This window comes from Hyperolius riggenbachi, chromosome 1 (genome assembly GCF_040937935.1).
Source record: "Hyperolius riggenbachi isolate aHypRig1 chromosome 1, aHypRig1.pri, whole genome shotgun sequence".
Lineage (NCBI taxonomy): Eukaryota > Metazoa > Chordata > Amphibia > Anura > Hyperoliidae > Hyperolius > Hyperolius riggenbachi.
In genome coordinates, this window is record NC_090646.1 from 242,660,397 (window position 1) to 242,672,678 (window position 12,282).

Sequence of the window (12,282 nt, forward strand, 5' to 3'; positions counted from 1 at the left end):
AGCACAATCAAAAACATTTACAGCACAATAAAAAACAATGCACTGGGAAGGTGATGGGGGGGGGGGGGGGGGGGTCTGAGGGCGATCTGAGGGTGAGGGGGATTGATTAGGTGCCCGCACGGGGCAGATTGGGTCCTGATCTGATGGGTGGTGACTGATGGGAGATCAGTGAGTGATTACAGGGGAGAATAGATGTAAACAATGCACTGGGGAAGTTATCAGGAGGGGGGTCTAAGGGCAATCTAAGGGTCTGGGTGGGTGATCAGGTGGCCCCAAGGGACAGTTTAGGGTCTGCTCTGATGGGTGGTCGTGACAAGGGGTGATAGACAGGTGAAAGACAGGTGATAGACAGGTGGTCAGTGGGTGAGGCAGATGTATACAGTAGTATACAGTATACTGGGGTGGGGGTCTGGGGGGGGGGTCTGGGGGGATCTGAGGGTAGGGGGGTGATCAAGGGAACCTAGGGGGCAGTTAGGGACCTAACCTAAATGATAGCGTCGGCAGATAGTGGCAGGGGGTGATTGATGGCTTTATTTGGGGGTGCTTAGGTACAAATTCTGGTGTGCTGGGGTGGTCAGGGGGGGTCCTGAGGGCTGGGGTGGGCGATCAGGGGGTCTGTGGGTGCAAAAACAAGTGTACTGCTGGTCACTTATAGGGCTGCCTCCTCCTCGGATGATCCGTGCGACGAAGAGTGCAGAGGAGGAGGAGGCAGCCTGTATAATACACTTTGTCATGTAAACAAAGTGTATTATACGTTTCCTATTGCCCAGATCGCCGATTCAAACCCCGCCGGCACTGCTAATTGGCCGGGTGGGCGGGACTTCTTTCCGGCGGCAGCGCGCGTCATCAATGACGCGATCGCTCCCTGGACACGCCTTAAGGACCCGCCGCCGACAGGCGAATTGCGGTCCTTAAGGCGTCCACTTTGCCGCCGCCCATGGCCAGTGGGCGGTCGGCAAGTGGTTAAATTAACACTATCAATGCCCAAGGGTTTTGAAATGACAATGTACAAATAATGTCTAAGTAGCTGTGTAAACTTTTTCCTACTTTTCATGTTAAATATCAGAGGCAAAAGGTAGTTCAAAATTCCTAGTGTGTAGGTTTTAGCTGCATTGAAAGGATTTATTATTAGCGGAAGGGGAGTCTGTGCTTCAGTGTTACACAGCCAGTGCTGTTCTTTACATTTGAGACTACAGAGTATTTTTCTTTGAAAGCAAAAAAATAAAAAAAAAACAAAAACATTTAGTATGAAAAGCCAGGGTGTCGGGTTTCACACACAATTACAAATGTTTATGCTGTGCATAACAAGATACATTTCCTCTGCCCTCAAGTCATTTAGAGACACCAGCAGCTGCAGTTAAAGAGGTTGCATGTGTGTGTGTGTGTGTGTGTGTGTGTGTGTGTGTGTGTGTGTGTGTGTGGGGGGGGGGGGAAGTGGTGTTGAAGATAAAAACAACACTTACCTGGGGCTTCTATCAGCCCCTTGTAGCAGTAATGTCCCACGCCATCCTCCTCCAATCTGCCGTTTCCCGCCGCGAGCCCCGGTCTAGCATGGCATGCCATCCAACTGTGGCTGTGCGGCCCTGCCCGCGCACCTGCTCACCCCTGTATCATCATTGGAAGCTTAATGCGCAGGGGCAGTACAAGAAAACTTTGTACTGTGCCTGCGCAGTAAGCTTTTAATGACGCGAGCGGAAGCGTGCATTATTTGCCTTGTTAGACGAATAATTGCCCGGTGCCGGCGGCGGGGAACAGCGGATCGGAGGAAGACAGCGTGGGACATTACTGCTACAGGGGGCTGATAGAAGCCCCAGGTAAGTTTCTGTTTTTATCTTCAACACCCCCCACAGAACCCCTTTAAGCTAGTGAAACCTAGTGTGTGTCTCACACACAGGGTTAACAGATGTAAGCAGAAGGATTCCCCCTCCCCCTCAAGATTCACTGGTCCGTCACCCTGGTCCGTCAGTGAAGTGTGAAAGAAATTTGATACAGTAAACAAAACAGATAAGCAGTGAAATGTAGAGATCAGTAGGTAGGAGTACTTCACAAACTACCCCAACCCCAGGATAAAATGTTAATCGATAGTATTCCTTTAAGATTTACGTCATATAAAAGTAACATTAAATTGAAGTATTGAAGGTGAGAATGATATGGAGATTGACATGTTTATTTCCTTTTAAACAATGCAAGTTGCCTGGCTGCCCCCCTTATCCTGTGTCTCTAATACTTTTAGCCATAGACCCGGAACAAGCATTTAGAACAAGTGCTCTGACTTATGTCTGACTAAACTAGCTGCATGCTTATTTCAGGGCTGTGACTCAGACACTACTGATGCCAGGAGATCAACAGGACAATCAGGCAACTGGTATTGTTTAAAAGGAAATAGATGTGGCAGCCTCCATATCACTCTTACCTTGGGTTCACTTTAATGTTTTTTTTTTTTTCTTAAGTCTACGGGATCTGCCATCTTGTTCAAATTCATAGCAACATTTGGCCAGATCCAGTCTGCAGTCACCTCAGCCTGCCACAGAACAGCTAACTATCTGACAGAAGATGTTTCTTATTAGTTCTGTCACTGTGATTGTACGGGGCCAAATTAAATCTGTTCATAGCATGAACAGGGCATATAGACTAATTAACATTTCACTTTTTCACAACGCATGGACAGAAATTAATTAGTTGATACTGTTGTGTAAGGTGCAATGTATATTTTAAACAACTCTCCTTTTGTGAGCCTACTATTGTTAGATCAGCTTAAATACATCTAAAATACCAAAACAATTTACTGGCTATGAAAAAAAGCCATTATTTCAGAATATTTCATTATCTGTTTCTTGTATGTCACACCAGAGGTTCCTACCAGTGAAATCAATTACTCCAGCCCCAGGGGCATATAATGAACAGCGCACAGCATTTGAGTCTCTGAAGAAAACATCAAGCGCGGCACAGACACCATTCGGTTATAAGGCAGGTCGATTTATTCAAGACTCAAGATTACAAAAATTACCGGGTAAGAGTTTAAACGTGGCACTGGAATGAACAATTACCATAAATGCATTCTGCTGACAAATCAACTAGAAATACTTTCTTTTAAGGATAAACTATATGTATTTCAATTTTTTTTACTTACTGTATTCAGTGCTAACTTTTCTAGGCAAATGAGTGTGAAATATTGCTTGTGAATATTGCATGTGTTCTACAGTAATCCATAAGATGGAGCTCCAAACACACACTGACATAAAAAGGAATAGGGATTTATGGCAGAGTTATGTAGCTGCACCCTTTATTACATACTCACTCACTTTATAAACCACATTGGCCCATATACATTTAACTTTTTCTCCCGAGTTTTAGGAGATAATTTTCATGTTCTCTTTCAAATAACGTTTAAGCATTTTACAATTAAAAAAGTAACCAAAAGTTGGTGAAAAAGTACTATCAAAGTTATTTTGAGTATTTTCTTGCTTGCTGGTGGTTTAAAGGGCATTTGATGACAATTGGCCTCAATTCACTAAGCTTTATCAAACACTTTATAGAACGTTTGATAATTTACCTCATGTGTAAAATCTAATTTTGAATTCACTAAGTTGGTATAGGTTTATTGAACGTTTTATCGATAAAACATTCAATAAATCTAAAACACCTTAGTGAATTCAAAATTAGATTTTACTTATGAGGTAAATCATTAAACGTTCGATAAAGTGTTTGATAAAGCTAATGAATTGAGGCCATGGGAAAATATCACCTAGGCCAATGGCCCATATGTAATTCATTTTTTTCACCTCCGTTTTCACCTAGGTGATAATGTTTTTTAAACCACCAGCAAGCAAACAAATGCTCAAAATAATTACGACAGTACTTTTTAACCTACTTTTTGGTACTTTTTCTATTGCAAAGTGCTAAAAAGTTATTTTAAATCGATGAAAAAATATCTCCTAGGAGAAAACTCAGGAGAAAAAATGAATTGCATATGGGCCCATGTGGTTTATAAAGTGAGTGAGTATTTAATACAGGGTGCAGCTATATAACTCTGCCATAAATCACTCAGGAGAAAAAGTAAATTGCACATAGGCCATAGTGCCATATCCTATTCCAGGTAATAAGTAGGTGGCGCATGTGAGCTTCTCATCACCTAGCCATCACACAAGGATTACATCTAATCTAATTGCAGCTTCACTTGTGCGATGGCTGAGCATTTAGAGCATAACTTAGACAAATAGTAGGTATTCGCCAGAGAGATGCTTCTGTGTTACGGGCGATGGGGAGCAAGACCTGCTGTGACTCCAACTGCTGGTCTGTGTTCCTTCTGCTAACACAGGAGCCATGACATCATTAAAGCTCTAACTGTGGCTCTCTTTTTGACCACTAGGTGGAGCAATGAGAATCAGGATAAGTATCAACTTTTAATAAAAGGAATATGTAGCCTACCACTGACTTCTTCTGAAAATGCTAGCAGTCTGGCTGTGTTTTTGATTCTGTGGCCTTATGTATTTACAAAACAGACTGGAAGGTGGAAGTATCAGAGCTAAATGAAATGCACCCATCCTGCAGTTCTGCGTCACTCTTCCTCCCCACAGCATTACAGAGCACAGTGGGGAGGAATAAAGACAGCACACAGACTCGCCTCCTCATGGTTCCAGGCGCTGAAATGCCTGTCTATACTCTATGCACTACCGCAGCCCTATACGATATAGAGTATAGTATAGATGGGAATTCCAGTGCCTGGAACCTTGAGGAGGTGAGTCTGTGTGCACTGCCTTTATTCTTCCCCGCTATGCTCTGTAATGCAGTGGAGTGGAGGGGGAATGCCGGGGCCAGGGGGCTAGTAAGGCAGGAAATGACATCAGGATTTGCTTCACGCTAAGGGAAAAAAGAGATGGCCCCTGCCAGGAACAGAATTTCCTTCATTTACTATATAAAATTCACTGAAATCAAAACGTGGACAGTACAATACATCTGTTATGTAAGTAGAGCAATTAATTATCTGCTTATATATGTTTTTTTTCTGACATAGTATGGATAATAGTTCCTCTTTAAATAAAGTCATACACATTGAACACATTTTTGCACTTTAACATGAGCACATTTTTGCAATATCAGTGTTACATGTTAGCATAATTCTGCATACGTTAATAAAAAAGTGTATGTCATTCACACACTAGTTTTACTCTGGTATTCTTAGCTTTTAAAACGATGAATAATGGGCCTTGCTTTAAAGGCATGGGTATTAGCCATTAACATTTTCCGGACCGGATGACTCTGGTCACTTTAAAACCAGAGCCGTCTGTGCCCTTTTAGTGCTTGGCTCACAGCAATCACAGGGGTCAGGAGGCTCCTGCCCCCGATATAAGGGAGCTCTGCTGTTAGCGTGACAAAATAAGTGGGTACAGGGACGCAGACAGTGGCGGAAGTGGCGAGTGCGAGGGGTGAGGAGGATGGCAGGGATGATTGAAATCTATACCCTGGCAGGGATAACAGCTCCCAAACAGGGTTTTTCAATTACCATGGTCTGTAAGTGTATGGTTCAGAAATCTGTGTCTATAACTAGTTATTACAGTATAACGCTGATTAATGTATCAAACCCCATGTCTAAATACGGTTATACCTAAAAGTAGTAAAAATAATGAGAGAAAAGCAGAAATCATTTTCTTTTTTTGTTTGCTGTGTGTGTGGAAGATGAGGACATGATAAAGTAAGTAACTTATGAAAGACGTTTTGTGCATGAAGATGCTCAAACACAAATCAGCGGAACTGACAAGCATTTTTGGTAGGAGGTTTAGAATACCAGCCGGCAGTGCAACAAGAAAGCTGTGTTGCTACTGAGAGAATAATGATAACAGCTTTGTTATTGCTAAACAATAATGATGATGCTTACACTAACAATAGGCAGTCTGTTCATTCTTTCAGGTCCAGGCTCTTATGATCTGTTTAGCTATGGCATTGCAAATGAAAGCTTGAAGAAAGCAAATAAGGAGCCCTCAAAAAGAGGAGCATTTGGATCATCTGCTGCCCGTGCCTTGTCCATCTCCAACAGAGATGCAGTGTGGACCCCAGGACCTGCTCACTATGTGGTAACTGCTGGCTACTATTGTAGGATTTACTTTTTTAAAAACCAATGTAGATATATAACACTCGTTTCACAGTGCAAATTGGCATTAGGGATGCAGTGCGTCGCATCGCACTGCATCGCACCACCAACAATAGGCCTTCAGGAATACCGCGTTAGTACATGGTACTCCCTGTCTGGCATTCGGCCAAGCAGGAAGTGACAAGTGCTTGCGGTCACTTCCAGCTTTGGGTATGCGGAAGTGCATGGAAGCGTATTGTAAAAACACACTTCCGCACATGCACGCCGCAACACCAATGTCGTCAAAGAATCCTGCATCGTCATAGACTAACGTGACTTCCGGGCCGATGCAGATCACCGCAGGTCGCCACACGGTAACGTAGGTATGCACTAGCACTATATTTGGCACTTCCGGCGCAGCGTATCGCAACATAGGAAGTATGAACTTTCATTAGGCTGCAGTAGCAGTGCATCAATTTGAATTAAAAAGTAGATTTTAAAAATAAAATAAAATTGTAGGATACAGTATATAAAAAAGTTATTTTTAAGAGAAGGAGGATAGCTACAATTGTCTATCTCAACAGTTTATTTTCACCTTGTGTTTCCTTTAAGCAGGCACATCTCCACATAACAATTAGGCAGCATGTTACCCAAAAACATGTTCAGCAGGGTGAGCACTAATCACAATAAGCTGCATGTTCCAACAAAACCCTCAAATTAGGTAGTGGTGGCTCCAATCAACATAATTAGGCAACACTTTGTCATCAAACATGATTGTGCAATGTTTTTCTTACACAAAAAGCACACTTAGGCAGCGCTTCCTTCCCACAAAATACATAATTAGGCAGCATGCACTACCCTCTCACAAAAAAAAATGTAATTGGGCAGCCAGGCCAATCAAACATAATTAGGCAACACTTCACATAAATAGGCAGTGTCCACCAAACACAATTAAGTACAGTTATCCACCCCTTAGGTATCCCCTCCTCATAAAAATAACCTAACCATAAATAGGCAGCATGTCCCTTTAACTCTTCACAGTTCCTAATGGTATTTTGGATTGATGGGAAGTGTTGTGTCCCTCTAAATCCACAATCATAATTGGACAAGTTCTCCTTTCCCTCCAAAATCCCCAATCTTTATTAGGGAAAGTTCTCCCACCTCCAGTCCTCAAACATAATTAGGTAGAGTTCCACCCCCTTGCTTTCCTTCCAAAAAATATGATTCACATACCAAAATTATTAGGTAGAGTCTCCCCTCTTAATACAGTGCACCCCTCAAATGCCTGGTATACTTACCACAGCCTGGCTCCCTGTGAAAGTCTTCAACAGTGCATTCAGGGAATCTCTGGTGCCAGCCATCAGGCTGTAGCATTATAATGAAGCCTGCCCCTGGGGTGGTATGGAGGAATAGGTACTGCAGCCACATCACCCGGGACTTGATAGACAGCCTCTGCATGCTGAGTGCAGGTGATGACTTTGCATAAAGAGATCCGGCAGAAGTATAGGGGCAAGGATTTTGAGAACGGGTTCTGAGGGGGCCCATACCCCAAATTTTTGCTACTGAATGCAAACCTGGAGTGGAGACAGAATTGTTTTATTCATAATCCTTTAAGTGATTGGTAAGATGGGGAGCTGGATCCTATAAGTATGATATTTAACTTCAGCCTTCTGTTTTGTAATACTACACTTAGAGGGCCCTGCATTTTTGTTCTTGCATAACCCTTTGGAGATTGAACACTGTGCATTTCTACCTGCACACAGACAAATGCTGAGAAACCCCAACTTGTTCTGCTGTATGAACTGTTCTTCAGTTGTGTCCAGCAGATTCAGATTGAGGTGAAATGATGCCCCGGGCATAAATGACTTTGTCCCCTCCCCCCCCCCCCCCCCCCCATGTAGCATTATTAGGCTGCTTTTGACCTCCTACACTTCCAAATAACAGCATTAGTTGGCCTTTGTGTGACCCCATATAGCAATATTCTGAGTCCTTGCCCCCCTCTCCCATATAGTGGTATTAGGATAGCCTTGTTCCCTCCTCCTCAACAATACAGAGTAAGCACAGCTGAGCATCATAGTAGGCATGTACATACTGACATAAACAGACCAATGGGGAACCGGGACAGAGATGTGGCTGAATAGAGCTTTGGAGATAGGAGGATGCCCTAGAAAAGGAAGAAGAAGGAGTGCACTGGCTGGGCAGCTGAGATATGGTGTCCTACTGTACACTCTGCGTTTACACTGGGTGTTACCACTCTGATGGTGTCACTTAGTGCATGCTACACACCTTTTAAAAGGGGAGACTTGAGGCCCCCTACAGGCTCAGGGGCCACAGGAATTTTCCCAGTTTTCCTCTATGGACCAACCTTAGGAAAATCTGATCTCAAGTACTTACTACAGCAAGGTTTGGTTCCATTGAAGTTCCTCTTATCCCCACAAACTAAAGTATTGATGAAATTTGATATTTGGATAGCATTCCTTCATTTATGCATAAAAAGGACATGCAAAGGAATCTGAATAGACACTGGCAGTCCAAAAGAAGTAAACAAAGCGGCTTTTTAGTACCATATAAGAGCTCAATTGTTGGAGGTTTTTTGTTCAATGCCATCTAAGTGAATAATGCTCATTGCACAAAGGAATCTGAATGATATTTATGCCGTGCTTATTCTAAGATATGCTTTATTAAACTAGATAAAAGATGTATTTTGCAATCTTTGAAATATATTATGCATGTGTCTGAAGTCTGTAGATCCAAAGCTCCATTACATCCAAAGGCAGAACAATGCCTGTTAGGTGTTTAGAGATAATGTCATAAGAAAGGTCATTTATTTAGATGCATGATCAAAAACCAGGTTTGAAAGCAATAACCACGCTATCATTGTAAGGATTTCAAATATAATACCCTAAGTGACTCGTCTTCACAGAGACAAAATAAACTCTTCACAAAAATGAAATTACATTGGTTGAAAAGTTACATAACTGCATTGTTTCCTTAAGGAACTAACATGATTCAATTAATCAAATTCTTCACATGGGTGATAGCAAATAGAGAAATCATATTACAGGTATGAATGGAGCTCCAATAGTGAAGCTGTATTAGACACAGCTGAAAAGAGATGCGAGTGCGTCGAAGAATACATTATCCCTTTTCTATAAGCCATGAAAGTTGAATGCAGGTGAATTTGCTTTTTTTTTCTTCAAATAGAATAGCATTGCCTTAATGGAGTTATTATTTGATGCCCTACTGAAGTACAGGAATATATATAATAATAGGTAATAACATTTTCACAATGACATTCAGAAAACACACAGCTAGGTAGATAGTATTGCTAAAACTTTGTTTGGTGTCAGATCTGGCAAATGAATACATTATTTCTAATTTGCTGATTAGAATTTCTAATTTGCTGATTTGATTCAAGGTAAAGTCAATCCGTTAAGTGAACTATATACGCTAGTCTAATTGCAGTTCCAGCTGTAAATAGCATTGCCTAGTGTGCTTAGATGCCACTGGAATGTGCAAGATTTTCAGTATCACATTTAAATGAAGTGAGGTAAAGAGAGGTCACCAAAAGCAAACCAGAGAGAACTTCACTTTGAATGCCTTAACTCCAGTGTGTTATATCTCATGCTGCAAAGCAATATCACAACTGAAAGGAACGTTAATAGAAGAGTAAGGAATTTGGTAGCTTTAGGGTCACATATTAGGGCAGTGTCTGTGAAAATTTTAAGATATGCATGATGATGATGGTTACTGTTGTTTGTTTTTAAGTATATTTGTTGTGGAAGCTTTATTGTCAGGCGCTGAAGTAGTGCAAAAACCTATGAAAGAAGGGGCGGTGAAAATAATCAGTTTACACCTTTGCTAAAAGTGTACTTACTCAGTCCATTTTAGGGCTGTTATGGTGAACTGTAAAGAGGCCCTTTGGCCCCTTTACCAGTTTGTAAAGACAACCTAAGTGTAATTAGTTATTTTTGTACATGTTTTTTTGCCCCCAAATAACAGGCAGTGTTTTAAAGGTACTGAGGTGGAGTTAGCAAGTCCCGACTGCTGCTCCCAGGTATAGGTTAATGCAGGAAAATGTGTCTGACCTTTTATGAATACTCCTTGGCACTTCAACCAAGAAACACATCTATAAGATTTTGATTATTTACAATAACTTCTAATTTTGAATGTGCTTACCTAAACAATAAATAAACAAACTCCAATAAATAAACAAAATGTACTGTTTCAGCATTTTTCAAAGACTCATGTAAAAGGCAGTTTAGACTACATACTTTGAGAGAACCATTCTTATTCTCTTAAATCTAAATTCACAAGAATCCACAGAGTTTCTTTCTGTAAAAGCATTTGTCTGGTGTCTCCCTGCAGGTATCTTGTCATACTCTAGAGCAGAAAAACATATGCAACTGAAATGCCTTCATGCATGGACAAGCGGTCACTTGACCATGGTTCTCCTCTTCCTGCTTCTATTTACGGGGGTTTAATTTTAGACAGGAAATGGCAAACAGAAAGAAGTCCAGGCAACCTCTCGGTATCAAAAGCAAACTAATAGTTCTGTTAGGCAACATGTTAAAAGGAACATACTTTATATTTCATCCTTTTATCAAGTATGATTTTGTGGATGGCATTTTATGTGTGATGCCATTCATATAACTTCTTTGATAAGAAGACAATGCTGTTCTTCACAGCACTCTATTGAAGTGCTACTTGTTTCCTTTTGACTCAGTGACTCAGCTGATTATATTTTCTCGTTTTATATTGTCTCCTTCTTTACAAAACTCTTACAAAAGGTGAAATAGGGGACAAATATAATTCATCCTGATTTTATGAGTACTGTTTTTATTCTTCTTTCTCACTGTAATTGTAGGTCAAAGACAGAATTGAGGAGCCATACAAACATCAGACATCTTCTGCATTTTCATCGGGAACAGAAAGACTTAGCATTCAAATGGGTTCAAAGGTAAGCTGATTTTTTTTAGGTAGAACTTTTCACTTAATTTAGGCTTTCTTTGTTTATATTCTTTGTGAGTTGGTAGTGTAGTGTGCTAAGGCACAAGCTAAAACTAGCTATAGATAAAACAGACTGATGCAGGGACACTGCTGTAACAAACCTTTTTTTTGCATTTTTGTACAAAAATATGATGTCTATGTATGTTTGTATTTATTAAGAAGGGAGAGTGCGATGAGCGACAGGCCATCTTTAGTGCAAAATAAGTCTGGTGCACAGTGTCCAGAGAGTGGGTACAAGTAAAAAAATATTTTTTCAAAAAGACCTTGTAGTTGTTGAGAAAATGTATTTAAACTAGCTGACCTAAGCCCGTTTAAAAACGGGCTCTAGGTCTGTCACCACATATCACTGCGCGTTAGCCTGCCACGAGCGCACCTGTCACGCACGTGCGCGCACACGCCCACCCGTCCGTTGGCCCCGTCCACTCCTTGAAGCCGCTCCTCACTCCCCCTCAGTGTCTGCGCACATGCGCAGTTCATTATGAGCAGGGACACACACACACACAGGGACACACACGGACGCAGAGACACTTGGATATTATTATATAGGATGGCAGTTTAAAAAACATTTTTCCTATGCGTTTTCAAAACTGATTTTCTCAAAAACTACAAAGTCTTTTTGAAAAATTCTTATTTTGACTTGTACCTACTATTCTCCTTAGGAATTTTGGTGACAAATGCATGTATGGGGTCTTTGCTATACACCTTTGAAATTGGCATGAAATTACACCACGTTTACATTAGATTACAAATAATTACAATTACATATGAATGTAATTACGATTTTTCCCGAAATTGCGAATCTTGATGCGAAATTACATCTATGCGAATTTGTGCTCATTACTATTTGCCGATTACCATCTAAACTTTGAATTCAGACTTAATAGTAAGCATGTGTACCCAGAAGATCCATTATAGTGTTCCCTCTAATTCATTAGAGTGCAGTACATTTTTAAACACACTGTTGCCAGCAAATGAGCTTCTTTCTGTTTGCTGCCCCATTCTATGCTTTGAATAGGGTCTGCAGTAAAATGCAGAGAAACACAAAAGTGGTGCATTGCCATGTACTGCAATATAAAAATCTTATGAACTGGGTATGCTTTTATCTGCTGAGGTTATTAGTACTTGGTAGTTTAATAACTATTCAACCCACCATTAATTACCTGTCTAAGCAGTGGGGGCAAAGCCAACAGAGGGCTCCTGTGCAG

At 41.1% G+C, this 12,282-nt stretch overlaps 1 protein-coding gene across 5 annotated transcripts in view; it reads left to right on the forward strand.

Annotated features, from left to right (window-relative positions):
* STPG2 (sperm tail PG-rich repeat containing 2) overlaps positions 1 to 12,282 on the forward strand; it is a 1,022,085-nt gene that overhangs the window by 348,581 nt on the left and 661,222 nt on the right. For all 5 annotated transcript variants that reach the window (XM_068232236.1, XM_068232244.1, XM_068232254.1 and 2 more), the window contains exons 9-11: positions 2,851 to 3,010; positions 5,908 to 6,071; positions 10,935 to 11,027. In XM_068232236.1, the coding sequence (XP_068088337.1) occupies positions 2,851 to 3,010; positions 5,908 to 6,071; positions 10,935 to 11,027 (417 nt within the window). The remainder of the gene's footprint in view (positions 1 to 2,850; positions 3,011 to 5,907; positions 6,072 to 10,934; positions 11,028 to 12,282) is intronic.